The 19,154-nt window shown below is 39.3% G+C and overlaps 2 protein-coding genes across 4 annotated transcripts; both read left to right on the top strand.

Moving 5' to 3' along the window:
* The first annotated feature begins 4,753 nt into the window (after positions 1-4,753).
* LOC116679836 (25-hydroxyvitamin D-1 alpha hydroxylase, mitochondrial-like) lies at positions 4,754-13,388 on the top strand. Of its 3 annotated transcripts, XR_004329518.1 has the most exons (11): positions 4,755-5,074; positions 5,715-5,905; positions 6,162-6,352; positions 7,355-7,555; positions 8,306-8,469; positions 8,567-8,733; positions 8,829-8,910; positions 9,050-9,247; positions 9,756-9,935; positions 12,226-12,228; positions 13,378-13,388. XR_004329518.1 is itself a non-coding variant. In XM_032509309.1 (9 exons), exons 1-9 carry the CDS (start codon positions 4,862-4,864, stop codon positions 9,867-9,869), a joined length of 1,428 nt encoding a protein of 475 aa, XP_032365200.1. In that variant the 5' UTR covers positions 4,754-4,861; the 3' UTR covers positions 9,870-10,113. The 3 variants fall into 3 exon arrangements, 2 of the variants coding, with proteins under 2 accessions (XP_032365200.1, XP_032365199.1); XM_032509309.1 differs by lacking the exons at positions 12,226-12,228; positions 13,378-13,388 and having other exon boundaries at positions 4,754-5,074; positions 5,808-5,905; positions 9,756-10,113; XM_032509308.1 differs by lacking the exons at positions 12,226-12,228; positions 13,378-13,388 and having other exon boundaries at positions 4,756-5,074; positions 9,756-10,113.
* LOC116679837 (microspherule protein 1) lies at positions 12,227-18,583 on the top strand. Its single transcript, XM_032509310.1, has 14 exons — positions 12,227-12,431; positions 13,223-13,377; positions 13,570-13,708; positions 14,389-14,553; positions 14,676-14,785; positions 14,901-15,009; positions 15,238-15,376; positions 15,969-16,044; positions 16,196-16,224; positions 16,344-16,436; positions 16,528-16,610; positions 16,751-16,838; positions 17,914-18,041; positions 18,153-18,583. Exons 2-14 carry the CDS (start codon positions 13,223-13,225, stop codon positions 18,237-18,239), a joined length of 1,401 nt encoding a protein of 466 aa, XP_032365201.1. The 5' UTR covers positions 12,227-12,431; the 3' UTR covers positions 18,240-18,583.
* Positions 18,584-19,154: the final 571 nt, after the last annotated feature.

Genomic DNA, 19,154 nt, shown 5'->3' with positions numbered 1-19,154 from the left:
AGGAAGAATGAACAAGAAAAAAAACAGTAGAGAGGAAGAATGTAATCAGGGTTTCATAACAGTATTTAGGTCAACTAGTTACAGGAGTACCTATGCAAAATGTAAACAAGACGAACAATTTGAATGCAATTGTACAATGTTTCTAACTTATTGGATAGAAAGTAGACAACAGTGGCACATCACAAAAACATTTTGCCTATGTAAAGCTTATCCGATATGATGTGATGTTATAAATTTTATCAGTTTCACAAAAAAAGTCTGATTCACACTCATGTTTGTTGTTTTTCTGCCCGGAGTGATGTCTCTTTGTGAAAACCACCAGGCAGTTTTATTTAAAAACCATCCAAGAGTAAAATTTTCTGTGAAATCCCTCATTATATACATTATGGTAGGTGGTCTTACATAGGTAACATCCCATTCATTGTCAATCACATAAGCTATCACTGTGGTGGTCATTCATCACACACAGCCAGAATGAAAAAGTCTCTCGCATATGACACAACACATCTTGTGCCCAGATATGCTTTTAATCTAACAGACCACACCTTAAACATCTATTTTATATTCATGAAATGAAAGTGTTCAGTTTTTTTTTTTTTTTTTTTATAACTGCAGAGTTTTAATCAATTACCACACGTATGATGATACAAAACACAAGTAATGTTATTGCTCTATTTTTATTCTTCCTTTCCACATCTTCATATCCTGTATGCTCAAAATAAGCTGTTGGGCATTTGGCAACTCTTTGTGTCTGAACACAAATAAACATAAACACATTCTGAATATGATATTCTGAACAGTGAACATTTGTTCAAACACAACCAGAATCCACTTGAAAAAAAAAACATAGTACACATAACTGTGAGCCAATCTCACTTAACAGAATGGCTGAATCTCTAGTGGCTCTCTTTGAGGGAGTACATAATGATTCCCAAGGGTACGTAATACTAATGCTGTTGTCAGGGGAATAAACAGCTGACATAGTCATCAGACAGAAGCGTTTAGGAACCACTGACTTAATGGGTGACCACCTAACAAACCTGGTTCACGGTTTTCATTACTGCTTACAAACAAAATCTGGAGTAGACCCTATTACATAAATACACCATCCTCACCAGCCTGCTGAGAGAGGAAAAACACAAACTGTACTCAATAATTTACCTGCACCTCTGGTTACGTACACATACACGTGTGTGTGTGTGTGTGTGTGTGTGTGTGTGTGTGTGTGTGTGTGTGTGTGTGTGTGTGTGTGTGTGTGTGTGTGTGTCAAAGATACTGATCTTCTGATACCACCCAGACAGGCAGGCTGCAGACATGAACTTTAACATACTAATCTTGCTTAAAGCATCCTCCCTTTTAGGCACTGTGCCAATATAGTAAGGGGAAATACCTCTCAGGCTATCCCTACTATGCGCTGTATAGCATGATCTACAACTGTGCCTCATCAGTTCGCACCGCAGAACAGCAAAAGTAAGCTATTCTTTCACAGGATTTGTTAAAATTCTTATCAGCATTATAACAATAAATCTTTGGTTTGATTTGTTTGCAATGTTTTGCGTAAGACCCAGATTCTACAAGACACTGACCTTGTTCAGAAGTTGTTTATGTGTTCATGTAAATTTCAGAGGTCATTTTTTTATCTTTCATCACCCAGGAAGTCTCCTGTACCTGTCTCATGTATAGATGTTTTCTCACCAATCTATGGTCCATGTTGCACTTTTGTCCTTGCTACCTCAGCATCACATTTTGTTTTGTGGCAACAGACGTCTGATTCATTCATGTTCAGGTCAAGTAGGCTACTTTATATAATGAGGTCAGACATGTGGGGATGACAATGCCTAAAAACAGTCTTCTGATATTACCCTTTTCCCTGGGAGGCTCCATCCAATGGACTGGAGCTCTTTTCAAGTGTCTTCCTTGATTTCAGGTTTGCTGACTTTAGTGTAGGCTACATTTTCAATCTGACTTCTTTATCTTACCATTTTACTGCTGCTGTATATCTTATTAATGGTTTTGCCATATATTCATTTTTTTTTTAGCACCTGCACCTTTGTGTCATTAAACACATTCTTGAAGTAGCTTTTTTCCCAATGGGGTATGATAACAACTCATGCAGATGACTGCTGATAAATCATGACTATTCCACATCACAGGGTCTGCGTAAATCTCTACTAAACAAGCCAGAAGCGCTTCACTTTATTTTATTTATGGTTCCATCATTTCCATTTATCAGACCAAAATAAGTTCATGACATTTTTTGCTTTTGCTTATATCTGTTCTGTTAGATGTCATCACATCCAGTCTACACAAACAGAAGCAGGTCATACTCATTAGGTTGAATTCCCCTAAAGCCCTGAGCCGAATAAATCATGCACACTTTATTTGACCACTGTAGAATGGCAACACGTTAGATTAGTAGAGGAAATAAAGACTGTGTCCCCAAAACAGTGTTTAGGTGTTCTGCACTGGATCCCAGAACAACCAGCAGCTAAAAATCTAAATGTCATGTTTCAATACAGAAGTGACCCTTTAAAACCCAAAATCAGGGTGACCAGCCATGTGATGATGCAGTGTGGACTTCATTTCTCTTAATCACTGTTTCACTCAGGAAAAAACTCCACGTTGTCTGTTTATGACAAAGTTTCAGAACAGCCCAGGGCAGCAGGCCCGTAGTAAATCTGCTGGATAATCTTGCAGGAGTTGGCTGGTATTCTGCATGTCGTTATAAGTAGACAGAAAAACGCAGTAGGTCATTTTTAACAACCTTTAGTAAGCAGCTGGGCTCATTTTCATGCTATTTCTCCTTCAAGCTGCAATAATTTATATATGCTCCTATAGGATTATCATTTATCTGTGGTACTGTTAGATATTTAACATTATTGTGGTCATAACTTATGATTTAAAAGTGTTATGGCCTGGTATGTGGGGGATTATATTTTAAAGGATGATTATAGATCGCATTACAGGGACTACACACACAAATGTGTTTGGTTAGAGAACTTCTTGGCACAAAATATATTTTTTAAATGATATACAGTGAGGGATCTGTATTACTTTATGATGATTCTGTAAAATACCTTGAAATTATTACTGATTCTGAGCTCCACCGTTGATGCTGTTGTATTAAAGTTAATCAAAGTCTGTGCATGGTTTAAAGGTCCAAACATTACTTTTCTTTTAATGTCAGGAAAAACTTGTGACCCCAATGTTGCTAGGGCTACCTATTTTGGATTATGCTGATATTATGTATAATAATACTGAATCCCAGTGTTGACCTTTAACTGTTATTAACAATAGTTAATGTAGATTTATTTTTAAATACCCATTGCATACCTATCAACATGATTAATTGTCAAAGTAAAATGCCAAAGGAAATGTCATCAATTTTAAAATTCATTATTTTTAATTACCCAATTCATTTAAAGCTGTTTTTTTATTCCTCAATGTATTTATTAAGACACTCTGATCACCTTAGCCTGTATTCGATCAGTCTTTGCAGTAATTGTTTGTAAAAAAGACATTTTGATTTAAGGCTCTCTTTGCTTGAAACAACTTACTGTAGTAGACACAATAATAACTTCTTTTGTTTAGCCTTATTGAAGTTGGTCTTTCTTCTAATATTTACTTTCAGAAATATGAATCAATGTCAATGATTTATGAGTGAGTTGTGAGTTATGGATATAGTAAAATAAATTGTACAGACCTCCCTCTAGCAAGATGTAGCCCATTTTATACAGTCTATAATGTAGCTTAATGAATTGCCAGAACCTTCATGGAAACGAGATGATGCATTTCAACAGGCTTATAAATCATAAGCCTGTTGAGATGTAGTCATGATGCAAACACTGTGCAAGTTTAAATGTAGGCCTACCATAATGGATAGGCTAAGAGTCATGCAGAGAGGCGACTTCCTCGTCCCGCCGACATTGCCCTGCAATCCTCAATGTTTCTGTGGACCTGGTGAGCTAAGATTTCCAGTTAGAGCATATAAAACACGGGCCGGAAATGTCAAAACTGATTCTAAGTACGGCTCCGGTTATTACTTCACAGTCCGCACACATGGTGCTTTGGACAAATTCCAGTTCAAAGGAAATCAGGTCAGGATTTTCTCCCTCCCTAGAAAACCACCAAGTCAGCAAAATATATTATCATAGCTGGGTAAACAAAGTCTCACCAGATCTAAAAAAAAACAAAAAAAGACACAGACTGTCCCTGCTTAAAGTTGCGCTTGAAGCCCCCATATCATTTAAGCCCTCTTCTTGTTTGATAGCCTACGCCTGTTTGTAATTGATTGAGAATGAACAAATTGTAATTTAGGGCACATTGTTGTGCTTATTGATTCATCTGTTTCTGCTTAAGGTTTTGCCCCGACCTAAATCAATTGGATCTATAACAGCACTGGCCCTGCGGGGTACATGGTCTATTAAGCACACAAGACCTCATTTCTACATATGTGATCACTCGAAACATGTCTGTCTGCTGGACTATCAGAGAGCAAAGTGCTGCCTCAGGGGGTGGGGGAGATAAGCCTCAAAAGTCATATAGAAGTCATGTATTATTTATCCAGGACCTCCACGTGTGCTGTCTCTGGGATGGTCTGAGCTCAGCCCTGTGATTGGACACACCTTCCTCTCAGCTCACGCCTTCACAGTCTCACCCATAGACAGTTAAAGAAAGGTCTCCCCCAGGCGGGGGCGGGGCTAGAGCTCGTTTACACCCATGATTGGCCCAGATTGAAAAAAATGTACAGCTTTATCTCCGCGGGTTCGAGGAGCAGGTCGCGCGTTATAAATACTGCCTCCAGCCTGGGAAAACAAAATGAGCACCGACATCCAAGAAAGCCGCGTCAGGTCACCGCTTCATGATCAGTGTGAGAAGGATGCTGCAACAAGCTCTACGAGTATCTGTCCGGAACGCTTTCCCCCAGGTCAAATGGATGGAGAGGTGGGCTGAGGGCGCATCATCCAAGCAGCAGGCACTGAAGACTCTGGGCGACATGCCCGGACCGTCGGTCGCCAGTTTCGCCTGGGACTTGTTCGCCAAACGGGGCCTGTCGCGGCTGCACGAGTTACAGGTAACATGATGATGTTCAACAGGGATTGGGAATAATTACTATAATTGCTTTTTAATATTTAGTCAGTAGGCTATAGGCTGCAAAATAGTGAACTAAATGATACCACACACATATATATATATATATTTCAATATATAATATATATTGGTGCACAGGACGTTCAAATAGGATAGTTTTAATGCATTTGATTGATGGAATATTAGTGGTTGCATGAAAGAGAGAGAGAGAGAGAGAGAGAGAGAGAGAGAGAGAGAGAGAGAGAGAGAGAGAGAGAGAGAGAGACTTAAGGCAGCACAGATAACCCTCCCCTTCAGCAGATGAATGTCAAAACAACCTTGTAGTGTCTCTAGAAAGCCCAAAGTGAAGTAAAAAATAAGCAAAACATATTGTTGAGTGGGGAGGGGGGGTCTTTAATCTAAATTAACCCTTTGAGACACTATGGCCTAAGTTAATATGACTGCCAAGAAGATATGGCTGATCAAACTGCCTGTTAAATGACCCAATCATTAGTGGGTTAGAAAAGCCTGCATGCATCTTTGTTTCTCACTAGCTTCAAACTACAGGACAGTGCATCCAAAGGCAATCACTTCATAGCCTGCAGGGTTTTTACAAGGTCACCTCTCTCTTTCTAATGTCCCAGCTGGAAGGAGTGCAGCGGTATGGACCCATGTGGAAAGCGAGTTTTGGTCCAATCCTGACAGTTCATGTGGCTGACCCTGCGCTGATTGAGCAGGTACTGAGGCAGGAGGGCCAGCACCCCATGCGCTCTGACCTTTCCTCCTGGAAGGACTACAGGAAACTCCGAGGACATCACTATGGACTCCTGACATCGTAAGTATCACTCTGAGACTTCCTTTTCGTTAGTGTGATACTGAGAAGTTAGACTTAGAATACTTTAAATTATTTACCCTCTTACTGTGTTACCAATGTCTAGTTCTTTGTTGATTCTGAATGAAAAATAACGGACAAAATCCTTTTCAATTAAGTAGTTAAATACTCTTGACACTGATTTAGTTCAGCTAAATTGTGTGAACAGATGCTATGCTAACACAAGTGTTTGTTTATTTTTTACTCTGTGTGTTCCTAGTGAGGGGGAGGAGTGGCAGTCGGTGAGAAGTCTCTTGGGGAAGCACATGCTGCGACCAAAAGCAGTTGAAGCTTACGATAAAACCCTGAATGGCGTGGTCGGCGACCTCGTTTCCAAACTTCGCCTTCGCAGATGCTCTCAGGGCCTAGTCAATGACATCGCCAGCGAGTTCTATCGCTTTGGCCTCGAGGGTAAGGTTTCATGAGGTCCGAGGCATGGCGACATCATGCATCACTACAGGGTGTACTACACCGTGTAAACATTGGTGATTAGGGCCAGCCACATGCAGGAAGCAGTATAATGTCATACCACTGACATTTTAAACATACATACATGTCAAAGCCCGATGTGCCCGAATAGTTTTAACATTTACATTAAACAACCTTTAGCTCACCTTTCCAGTGGTGGAAGAAGTATTCAGATCCCTTACTTAAGTAAAAGTAGATATTCTGCAATACAAAAATACTAATTTACAAGTAAGAGTTCTGCATTCAAAGTTATAACAAAGAAAAGCAAAATAACCTATTTCAGAGTGTTATATTATTTTATATATTAAATTGCATCACTGAGTAAGTGGCACTTAATGTTGTAGTTTGTCAAGATGGAGCTAATTTGTACTGCTTTACTACATACTTTTGAGTAGTTAACCTATAACACTGCATAATATTCTAGAAACTGCTTAATACCATATCTGTCAGATGAATGTAGCCCAGTAAAACGTCTCTGAAATGAAGTGGAGTAGAAATATATAGTAAACTGGAAATACTCAAGTAAAGTACCTCATAATTGTACTTAAGTACTGTAGTGTGTACTTTTCTTAATTTAGGCCTAATACGAGCTCAGATTAACCACGGACTATTGAGTACAGCTAAACTCATTGCTCATTTCCTGCCTCAGGTGTCATCAACAGTTATTTTTCTATGACCAGATTCCCCCCAAACTAAACAGTTTAAATCCAGTGACTATTTGGTCACAAGCCCAGCTCTCAAACATTTACTTTTGCATCAAACTAAATGATTGTAGTGTTGAGTGGAAGCCGGGCCAACTGGGGTTGAAACGTAAAATGCTACTTTCAAAAAGCCTTGGATGTGGTTTCATCTCCCTGTGCAGCCTGAGTTTACTGTACATTTCTGTCAGCCCATGTCTTTCTCGCCTCCTCATTTACCTTTCTTTTCTTTTCTTTTCTTTCACAGGAATTTCCTCAGTGTTGTTTGAATCCAGAATCGGTTGCCTGGATGAGGTTGTCCCAGAAGAGACAGAGCGTTTCATCCAGTCGATCAACACCATGTTTGTAATGACGCTCCTTACCATGGCCATGCCAAAGTGGTTGCACCAGCTGTTTCCTAAACCCTGGAACATCTTCTGTCAGTGCTGGGACTACATGTTTGACTTTGGTTGGTCATTTCTTTTAATCATTTGCGTTCAGTGTTGGCATGGGAAATGGTAGCAATATTTATGCCTACCAGTAATTGGAAATATCAACTCTGATAGTGATGACTCTATGTATAAGATTGTATTATTCAAAAATTGGAAGATATAATGAAAACAGAAAACAGAATAATTTTTTTAAAAAGATGTATGAGGGACATCTAGCAGACCCTACACAACCTCTTCATTAGAACATGAAACCAAAACATACATGCTCTATGGCTTTCCACATTATGACTATTATTATTATTACTATTATTACATTATTGCCATTATGGCTGGGTATATAAGAAACTGGGTTATTGTGTCACTCACTCTTCAAGTACATTAAGACTCATCTAGATCTGAATCAAACCTGTTTAAAATAATCACTCAAACTGGATCAGGAAGCAGGCGATTAAAGTCCTTAACCCTCACGCACTACAAGATTGTCTGCGCTGACGCCTTGAACATCAGTCACGATGGTTAAACTGTGGTCATAATAAACCTTATTGCCTAGTTGCTTTCTCCAAATTACTGTAGGAAAACAGATGGCAAGTTTATGAGAAAGTCTAGTTTATACAGTAATCACTGTGCAATTAATGCATGGCTTTTGGTACTTATTAAGAAGGATACTAAAAATCACACCAGATAGCTCAGAGCTTGCTGTGTCTTAGCATCTACATTACATACTGCACCTTCACTGTCATAATGGCCTCTAATCTCTGTGCTTGTAGCAAAAGGCCACATTGATCAGCGTCTGACGGCCGAGGCGGAAAAAATTGCCCGTGGAATGAAGGTGGAGGGCCGTTATCTGACATACTTCCTGTCGCGGACCGGGCTGCCCATGAAGACTGTCTACAGCAACGTCACAGAGCTGCTTCTTGCTGGAGTCGACACAGTAAGCATGATAACTCTGTCACCTCCTTTGTTGGATTCTGCATCAAGTTCTCCCATATTTAATAACCTCTCCCCCTGCACTCTACCTGTCTTTTCAGATCTCCAGCACCATGTCCTGGTCGTTGTACGAGCTGTCCCGCCACCCCAAGGTGCAGGCATTGCTCCGAGATGAGGTGTTGAGAGTGCTGGAGGGCCGAAGCGTACCGGAGGCCGCTGATGTGGCCCGCATGCCTCTCCTGAAGGCCACAGTCAAAGAAGTACTTCGGTATAACTGAAAGGATTTGAGTTAATTTCCTAAAGACCAAATTTTCAGACTGTAAGTTTCATTGGGCTTACATTATTAAACTTTTTTTCCCCCAGGTTGTACCCCGTTATTCCTGCCAATGCAAGAGTGATTACAGAGAGAGACATCCAGGTTGGAGGCTACCTCATCCCTAAAAATGTGAGTTTGTTGAGGAAATTAGTACAATTTGAAATCCTTCAATCTTTCATTTAAATCTGTAGTCACACTGTAAGCAGCCCTTTGTACTGGGCTAAATGTGAATGTTACACATATCTGACAGTAAAATCTTTCCATCCAGACTTTAATTACCCTGTGCCACTTTGCAACATCACGGGATCCAGCGGTGTTTGAAAATCCAGATGAATTCCAGCCCCATCGATGGTTGACCAAGGACCACACTCACCACCCGTATGCCTCTGTACCCTTTGGGGTGGGAAAACGCAGCTGCATAGGTCGTCGTATTGCCGAGCTGGAGCTCTACCTTGCTCTTTCAAGGGTGAGTTGGTTGGACGTTTTTGCTGGTTGCTGTGATGAAAACCGTTACTGTGTAGAAATAGAAATGCGTATATTTTGCAGTATTTGAATTGTTAATTATCTGTTGAAAATCAGAACAGCTTTTAAACAGTTTTAAACTAGTCAGTCATTCAAAAATGTTTCATGTACCATGTATACATAAATCACATATGACATACAACATGTATTTGTCTCAAGACACTGTAACACATTTTGCTACATGCTGCATGTACACAGATTATTTGAATTATTTAGCAAGTGATTTAGATTGTTTCCAATTAAACGGCAGTGTTTCAGCCAAATCCTCTTGCAGCATTTTTTCTCGGAATAATGAAAGAAACTTAGGGGTTTTAGGCTGTTGTGCAAATCCAGTTCAAAATGAATTGATTTCAATACTTAATCCAGGGATTTCAGTCAAGAGTCACTAACCAACACTGAGCACATGATGAGCAGTCACCCTAGAGTAAATCTGTATTCTCTGTTCACACTAGATCCTCATAGAGTTTGATGTGAAACCGGACCCTGAAGGGATTTCCGTGAAATCCATGACACGGACGCTTCTGGTTCCTGAAAATGTCATTAGCCTCCAGTTTATTGAACGATGACCCACTCTCCTGAGCTGATCGGTTACATGAACGAGTATGTGAGTCTTTTCGCAGTAGAGAGCGCTAGTTATCACAGCCTCTTGCATGCAAACCTTTGACACGACATGTATCTGTAACGTGGTGCGTGGAGGCTGACGTGTGGAGAAGGACAAATAAATGAAGGATGAGCAGTGACAGCTCATCACTGGGGCTTTCCACTGGGAGCCGTGTTACTCCAAATTAAATACTGTGGGGTTATAAAATCCCCATGAAGCACTTATTTGCAGAGGCTATGAGGAAACCAGAGATCTCCTTCAGTATGTTTTTGTAGACAATCTTCAGACTTTAGCCTTAAAGTGAGTCAAACCATCTTGCATTTCTGGGAACATATTTGAAGCTGATTGTTGACTTCCAAGTAACCCCTTCCTAAATCTAATTTTGACTCTTAACTATATGCGTCTATATGTGTCCTGGTCGTGCAAACATTCATTTCAAGAGTGTTTCTCTGAGATAGACAGTGTGACGTAAATTATTCAAGAAGAGTCTCAGACTGGCACATGGAATGCTATTTCTTCAGCTCTTATTGAGCTAACGTGAGAGTTTTGTGTAGATATGATGTTCAATGTGTATTTTTAAGGTGCTTATGTTAAACTTTTAGTGACAGGCACCTTTTTAAAAAGGAATGGCAGCTGTTGAAATTGAAACCCTAAGCATGGTGCCTCTGTTTAAATCCCAAACGTAGGCCACTCTGCACTCAGGCTTTGTCTGTATGGTCTTTAGAATGTACTGTAAATGTATACATACCACAATTCAACAGTGCCACACAATGCAACTGTATGTGTTTTTTAACATTTTTGAACCTACCATGAGTGATATAGCACCATTTTGCAAATGTAATAGGCTTCAGTACCTGAACTCTGTATTTATTCTAATTTAGCACATTTAAAAATGTTACTGTAAATATTATTAAAAGATTTCAAGTTGGACTTATTTGTTGATTTTATTTGGCCAAACCAATCAGAATCAGGGTATATCAATGCAGCATTTGCTTCAAGCTCTGACACTATCAGCTGCATCAGATTTAAGTCTAACCAATCAGACGTGTTTTGATGGTGAACAGTCACCTGGCACGTAGGCAGAAATTTCTAAGAAATAAAACACAGAGAATTAAAGTCTGTCTTGACCACGTGGAGTGTGTAGTGTGTGCTTTATGCAGCAGCTGTGGGTCAATAATTTGGACCAAATCACTCCACGGCAGATGGAGTGCCAAACGATGTTCAACCTAAAACTAAACATCCAAATGTAAATCACAATACAAAAATCCTGTTAATTAGCATTCAAAATGTTACATCAGCTCTGAAAACTACAATCCAAATTATGTTATAATATATATTGGGCTATATATATGCTCTATATATATCAAGTCAAAATCCTTAATCCCACAATGGGGAAATTCACACTGTTACAGCAGCAAGGGATAAGAAAAAAATTTGAAAAAACAAATAAACACACAATAATAAATATCATTAAACAGAATAAATAAATAGTAAACTGTATTTACAGTATTTTCACATTTTTTATTGCACGTTTATTAGATGTACGTACTACACTTACTAGATGTTTGAGGACTTTGAAGCTAAAGGCCAATATTTGACTGTGGGAATAATGGATCTTGGGAGTAACACCACTAGAGATTAGAGAGAAATGCTGATTTTGTTACTCTATACTGGGAAAACCTGCAAGGGCATCAAAAATACAGAATGCCTACACTGGAAAGGTTTAGGACTCCTGTTGTGAAAAGGAAAAGAAACCACTGAGCTGTTTTTTGTGTACTATAACATGCAATAAAGTATGACTAATCCCAAACACATGCATTTAAAGGAAGCCTACTATTCCCTGTAGTGTCCCCATGGTTTTCAGGAAGGTGATGGTTCTTGGAATATTGGAAAGTAAGACAAGACAGAGAGTTGATTAAATATGTTTTACATTGATATGTTAATAGTTTTTATGGACATTTACACATATATAGATTAATTCAAAATCACTTCAAATAAAGTAAAGATTGGCCTTCACAGTTTCTGGCTTTTGAACTTAGGCCATTAGTTCTAGTAGCCAACTGCGACTAGTAGAAGTACGCTAGAAGTAGGGATATGCAACATATTAAAATGTTGTTTTAAATAAAAAATAAGTCAGTGTACTGGTTAGATTCCCAAAATGCAAAAAAAAATACTTAGGCTAACGTCAGTTAACAAGTTTCGATCACAGAATCGGTCCCGTGTAAATCATTTATGTGTGTAAAATACCCAGGCCAATACGGCACATATGTACTGTATATATACAAAGATTAATCAAGATTTACACTCCAGTCCAGAAGGAGGCAGTAGTGCGCCGTAACGTTGCCAACCGCGATAACGCCTCGCAGGAAGGAAGGCAGACTAGCAGGGCCGCTTATACGTCAAATTTATGTAGCCAGTTAGCCCGTTAGCCATGTAGCTAGCTACCGAGGTGTTTAAGGGGCATAAATAGACTACACAGACTCCAGCTAACGGACCAGCCACACACGAAGGAAAGTAGCGAGGAAAGGTGAGTCAGAAAACAGCGTAGCTAGTTGTATTAGCTTTTTAATGAACGTAAACTAACGTTAGCTAGCAAGCTATCGTAGGACCGTTGTGTTAGCTAAGCGAATTGTAGTAGCTAACGTTACTAGCCAATATAAACGACCGTGTTTTTAGTCAAATTGTGTTGGCTAACCAAACATACTGTACTGCAATATTTTCTGGAAGGGCTATCTTCGTTGCCACAGCTAATTATTTTATACTAAATATTTTACATTGAACGCAAAAGAAGAGGCACTATGGCTAACATTGCATGTAAACAAAGGCATAGCTAGCTAAGACTCCCATCAACAAAAACACAGCTGCTTGAAAATTGGTCTCACACAGAGTTTTAAAGTAACATTGGGGATATATTACTTTCGTTATCTGTGTGGTTATAACGTTGACGTGAATGTTTCCTAAAGCTGCACTATAATGCTGGCATGCACTGTCGTTAGGGTGTTAATTTGAATTGTTACATGGAATAACTTGAATTGATATAAACGGGTGAAGTCAGATTTTTTATTTTATTATTATTATACCGAGTAACATTACCCATTAGAGCCCGCCATAAAAAAACTGCTTGTCAAAGTGGGATGCTCCTATAGTCCTTCCTGCTCACCTCAGAATTAACTCAACCTTTACAGCCTATTGCTCTTTTAGAAGAGATTAAATTATTGTTGGATTGTAACACTGCAACTCTATGGAGCCGACCTGAGCCTAAGGATGTCTAGTCTCACCATGTAATTTTCTGATGTGTTTCATGTTGTGGCTGAACAGATGCAAACAGGTGACCCTGCAGTTGGTGCACCGATGGCAGTAGCTGGTGCACAGAGTCGGTCAGAGGACGAAGAGTCACTCGGAGTGAAAGATGTGAAAAGGACGGCAACACAAGCGTTTGGCAGTGGTGTTCCCAAACGCAGAAGTTCCTCCAGGTTGGAGTTATATTCTTGTATACTGCATTATTCCAGTTGTTTACTAACATAATCAATGTATATTGTTTGCATAAGGGCATAGATGTTTTGTTTAATGCTGCTTCCAGTGTTTGATATTGTTCTGTGGTGGATCTGCAAATCTTTAAAGAATTGCTCTTTATGTTTTTGTATATTTTTACACATTGTCCTTAGGTCAATAAAGAGGAAGAAATTTGACGATGAATTGGTGGAGAGCAGTCTTGTGAAGTCGTCCAGTAGAGTCAAAGGCCCTCCTGTCATAGAGCCTGTCCGCTGTTCAGGGAGTGAACCTTCATCTAGTGAGAAAAAGAAGGTACATAATACCGTAGAACCCACACATTCTTAAAGGTCCCATGGCATGAAAATGTCACTTTATGAGGTTTTTAACATTAATATGCGTTCCCCCAGCCTGCCTATGGTCCCCCAGTGGCTAGAAGTGGCGATAGGTGTAAACTGAGCCCTGGGAATCCTGCTCTCCCTTTTGAGAAAATGAAAGCTCAGATGGGCCGATCTGGAATCTTGCTTCTTATGAGGTCATAAGGGATAAGGTTACCTCCCCTTTCTCAGCTTTGCCCGCCCAGAGAATTTTGCCCACCCATGAGAGAGAGACATCATGGCTCTCAAATGAGCAAAGTGGCAGTTGGTCAAGTTGGCTGTTCTATTCTTTTTCGGAGACAGTTGCCGCCCAACTAGGCAGAGTGCTACCCTTATTTCCCTACAGTGCTTAGAACTGCCGCCAAGCGCTGCGCTCAAAGTTTATTTACAAATAATTTCAACTTTGACCTTGTTGCTGCTGACCTTTTCAATGCACAACCAATTTCAGAAGCAATAATGACATTTGCCTCCACTGTACTTTGCCTCTCTCTCTTTTTTTTACCTCATGGTTTTATTGTGGATCATGTTTATGCAGCTTTACAGGATGTCATGGCAAAGATGATAAGCTTACACAGCTTTGATGGATATTTTTTGTGCCTTTTTATGCAACTCTGTCAGGTAACAAAATCAGGAAATGCTCTCACACCGCCTCTCACCATGTTAGTAAACCCTGCGCCCATCACCAAAAGAGTAAAGAAAAGCAAGCAGCCTCTACATATTACTAAAGACTTGGGAAGATGGAAACCCACTGATGACCTGCTTCTTATAAATGCAGTGTTGCAGGTGAGTTGTATAAAATGTTAAATTATTGTCTGAAAGAATGCATAATGCTTAGAAATGAATGTGACTAGCTTGTATGACTCAGTTTGTCAGTTTTGTTCTAATGAGTCTGTATTTGTCTCTAGACCACAGACCTAACCTCTGTTCATTTGGGTGTCAAGTTCAGCTGTCGTTTTACATTGCGGGAAATTAATGAGAGGTGGTACGCTCTCCTCTACGATCCTGTCATCTCAAAGTAAGAAAAGACTTACCCGGCAGCAGCTTTACTTTAAATTCTACCTAAGTCTATTTAAGTTTTTCTATGTTATTTACCCATTTAAGTAAAAACATTCTCTCTGTTGTCTTTTTAGGCTTGCATGGCAGGCCATGCGTCAGCTTCACCCAGAAGCCATTGCAGCAATCCAAAGCAAAGCTCTCTTCAGTCAGGTTGAGGAGGCACTGCTGGCTAAGATTGGCTCAGTAAGTGAAACTGGAACTTTTGGAACATTTCACTGTTGTAGTAAAGAAAAACTAACATAAAATACCAAACAGTCTATTTGGCTTAAAGCTACCAGTCTAGTGGTTGAGAATTTTAATAATAATCACTTTAAACATGTTTTTGTGTATTCACTTAAGCATACTTTTTAAATGTATACATTTGACTGCTGCATTCACAAGCGGTTTTGTGTTACATTTGTCACTGAACAGACTAGTCAACCCAAACTGGACATGTTCCAGGAGCTTCTGAGCAAACACCCTGGTGTCTTTCACCCATCTCGCACCCCCAAGAGCTTGCTGGTACACTGGCAGCTACTGAAGCAGTATTACCTACTGGATGACCAGAGCGGTAAGTTGAGTTACTTACACAATTATACCAATTAAACTTACAAGCATTTTAATATGTATTTTGTTTTATTTTGGCAAACTGAAAAAAAACTGCCTCTTGTACTCCAATGCACATCAAATTGTGAATAAAACTAAGTTTCTTCCAAGGAAACTGCAATATGTTATATTTTTCGATTTAAAATATAGAACAAATCTTAGACCGGAGATGACACAACTGGCATGGAGCTCAAAATTGTTAAATGTTATTTTTGGTGTAACATGCCTAATGATAGAACTGCAGTGAATGTCCACTATTACTTCCCTGATAATCTTTTATTTAATTCACCAAATATTTTTCATTTACCTCTTGGTTGTATTACACTTATTTAGCACATTAATGAAAAAATGTACTAGGCCTCTCTGAAATGATGAATGCAAATCTGGATCGACAATAAAGACCCTACCCTTTTTGAATATTCATACGAAGTAAAAACTTTAGTGTGAGCCTTTTTTAGTGTGGAATATAAGAAAACCCCGGGTGTTGTTTACTTTAAAGTGATGAGTGTAACATTTCTGTATGTAATTGTCTTGTTGGCTTTGATTGCGTGCTGCAGTCCAGCCTCTTCCTAAAGGTGACCAGGTCCTCAACTTCTCTGATGCTGAGCAGATGGTTGATGATGTAAAGTTAAAGTAAGATAGTCTTTCATTTTTGCAGTATTTGTGTCATGTATGTCATGTTTGTGTCACTGTTAAGAAAGTATTTTATTATTTTCTCACTTAAGTATTATACGTCGATGAATTTTCAACGCTGATCCATTTTCCTGCATTTCCTTTCAAACAGGGAGAGTAGAGATGAGGTGTTGGAACATGGTGAGAAATTGGATAAGGAAGAAAGTTCAATGCGATTCATCTTGCACAGTATCAATTAAATCTTTGATCATCTTGATGTTGTTTACACAAGCGTTCTTACCCTTTGTCTTTAAATTCAGAGCTGATGATTTCCGATCGTCACCAAAAAAGAGAGATCAGACAGTTGGAGCAGGAGTTGCCTCGTTGGCAGGTCCTCGTGGACAGTATTACGGGTATGTAAGCGAGCAGATGCCTTTTCAAAGATATATTTGTTTTGAGGAATCCAGTTTAGTGAAACTATTTTGTGTCTGTGTGTGTCATCAGGGATGAGCATGCCTGATTTTGACAACCAGACACTGGCAGCGTTACGAGGAAGAATGGTACGCTACCTCATGAGATCGCGAGAGGTAAGCCATCTTTCAGAAACAGTTGTTAAAGAGACGAAATGTAGAGGTATCTTCTTTGTGACAAGAAAATGGAAGGAGAGAATGTCTGAGATGTATTTTCACTATGATGATAATGATCTTATTTATTTATGTTCACACAGATTACGTTGGGCAGGGCAACCAAGGACAAACCGATAGATGTAGATCTGTCACTAGAAGGACCTGCCTGGAAAATATCAAGAAAACAAGGTGAATAAACTTGTACACTGTAACGTAACACTGGTAAATGCAAAACAATGTTTTTAAAAGACAGAAATCAGTAAAACATTCCTCACAATTTAAGGTTTTGAAGCAACTACTTTTACTTATTTATTAATGTTACATTTTTTGATGTTGAGATTATTTAGCCTATTTAATGTTGATCGTTATATTTTTGAAAGTGAGTTTGGCTAAGATGTGCACTGAACATGAATATGTGACATTTGAGTTATCCAGGCTTGGGTGTAAAGTACGCTTTGATATTGCTTCTGAAACACAAAATATAGCTTATCTCAACTGCAAGAACCCAGATTGTGTTTTTAACCAGAGGAACCAAGGTCAATATTTTTATCCTGATATAGTTCCTTTTAAAGGGCGCTGGCCTGGGTGTAGTACTTTCCAGGAGCTTGGTTAATTCTTCACCGCGTTCCCGTCGGCACACTTTTATTGTGTGCCGACCACACAATAAAACTGAGCCACCGGCAGCACGGTGTCTCAGTTTCTTCCAGGTCGTTCTGGGCCTTTCTGTGTGGCGTTTGCATGTTCTCCCCGTGTTTGCGTGGGTTTCCCCTGGGTGCTCCGGTTTCTTCCCACCATAAAGACATGCATGCTAGAAAGCTAGGAATACAGTTGCAAGCACCCCCACCCCTCCTCCACACAGTTGCTAGCAGCCAAGGAGGACACAGAGGATTAAAAAAACATGGACTTTTCTGAAGAAGTAATTATCTTCACTTGGATTTCTGTGTGCGAAAGTCGCTGGACAACAACCATTTCTAAACATAGCCATACTGAGAAATACAGAGAGTTGTGTGGAGCTGATAGTCTTAATTAGCTTTATATCAACTAATTTGGCAATGGCTTGAATGTAACAAACGTTCATTAATATAAAGAAGTAATGCACTAAAGCTTTAGTTTTTGAGTCAACAGTTGATTTTATACCTGTGTTGATTTTCTCGATTTATTTTTATGTTAAAACGAAGTAATCTTTCAACTGGCAGAGATCGATCCCCTCTGATGTTGCTGAAAGTAACCAAACTACCATGACTAATCATATTAATGTCTACAGGAATTATTAAACTGAAGAATAATGGAGACTTCTTCATCGCCAATGAGGGCAGACGACCCATCTACATTGATGGCAGACCAGTCCTGTCGGGCAACAAGTGGAAACTTAACAACAACTCAGTGGTGGAGGTGTGTGGAGAGTGTCAAACAAGTTGTTTAGCATTTAAATTGAACAACCATGATATATTTGAGTGGTACAAAGTGAGACAAAGCCCTAACATGCTGTATCCAAATCTTTAGATTGCAGGTCTTCGCTTTGTGTTCCTCATTAACCTGGAACTCATCTCACTTATAAAAGCTGAAGCAGCCAAGATGACACCGCAGTAAATGTCAGCCATCCAGCAGAAGAGTGACCAAACAGGACATATTGGCAGGCAAATGGATGCAGTCAGTGCTTTTCTGTCCAACAGCGGTTACCAGTCCCATGAAGTGCAGTAGCGCTACCACGACTCAGACAAACCGCCTTGTTAACCTGAAATGACAATTTTAAACAGACTACAGCTAAATCCTGGCAAAAGCTAGTAACAGGTGTTACCTGTTGTTTGGACAGTTTCCATGTTGTAATGTAGACACTCTCATGGTAGAGCCTTGTTTTTATTTTATTTTTCAGAATATTGTATTTAAATTCTGTAGTAAAGTTTTTTCAAAATATTAAACTTGTATACACAATGTTCTGGGCATGCAAACTTATGTCTATATCTGATTTTCTCTAATATGTTTCTTGAAGCTGAACACTGAAGCAAAATCACACTGAAATGTTTAGAACTCTCTAGCATACATGATGGGAACGTGGCAGAACTGTTTACATGAGTGAAAACGTTGCTAAAAAGTAAAACTTTTGGTTGCACTTTTATATAAACCAGGTGTACAAAGTGCCTAAGAATTACCAAAACATAATAAAACATTTAATATTGAAATCAAAGACAAGCAAGAATTGTTAGAAGAATAATTTGAGTGTTATTGCTGCAGTGTTGATTACGCACACTTTGCCAAAAGGCAGGGCTAGAGAGCTCAGTATGCACATACAGTTTAAGTTACTGTTTGTATGCACTAGCAATAGAAGCACAAGAAGTACTATTCTGAGTTTATTTGCTATTCTTCTGGTCAGGCTAAAATATTTAGGAACGTTGGTTACAGATTAAAAACATACAAACATCTGTGCAAGATGCAGTAAGTGCATGTAGACACAGCCCCATTCAAAGCAAATTGCAATAAGCATACATTTTCACTTTAAGGGAACTC

This window comes from Etheostoma spectabile, unplaced genomic scaffold, assembly GCF_008692095.1.
Source record: "Etheostoma spectabile isolate EspeVRDwgs_2016 unplaced genomic scaffold, UIUC_Espe_1.0 scaffold00018250, whole genome shotgun sequence".
NCBI classification, from domain to species: Eukaryota; Metazoa; Chordata; class Actinopteri; order Perciformes; family Percidae; genus Etheostoma; species Etheostoma spectabile.
This window is presented reverse-complemented; position numbering and strand designations above follow the sequence as displayed.

Bases quoted from the DNA above. Each gene is read 5' to 3' on its own strand.
- LOC116679836 (XM_032509308.1), top strand. From the start codon at position 4,862: ATGATCAGTGTGAGAAGGATGCTGCAACAAGCTCTACGAGTATCTGTC. The intron at 6,353-7,354 runs GTAAGGTTTCAT...TTTCTTTCACAG, and splicing joins CTATCGCTTTGGCCTCGAGG to GAATTTCCTCAGTGTTGTTT. The intron at 7,556-8,305 runs GTTGGTCATTTC...CTGTGCTTGTAG, and splicing joins GGACTACATGTTTGACTTTG to CAAAAGGCCACATTGATCAG.
- LOC116679837 (XM_032509310.1), top strand. From the start codon at position 13,223: ATGCAAACAGGTGACCCTGCAGTTGGTGCACCGATGGCAGTAGCTGGT. The intron at 14,786-14,900 runs GTAAGAAAAGAC...TTGTCTTTTTAG, and splicing joins TACGATCCTGTCATCTCAAA to GCTTGCATGGCAGGCCATGC. The intron at 16,225-16,343 runs GTGAGAAATTGG...CTTTAAATTCAG, and splicing joins AGATGAGGTGTTGGAACATG to AGCTGATGATTTCCGATCGT.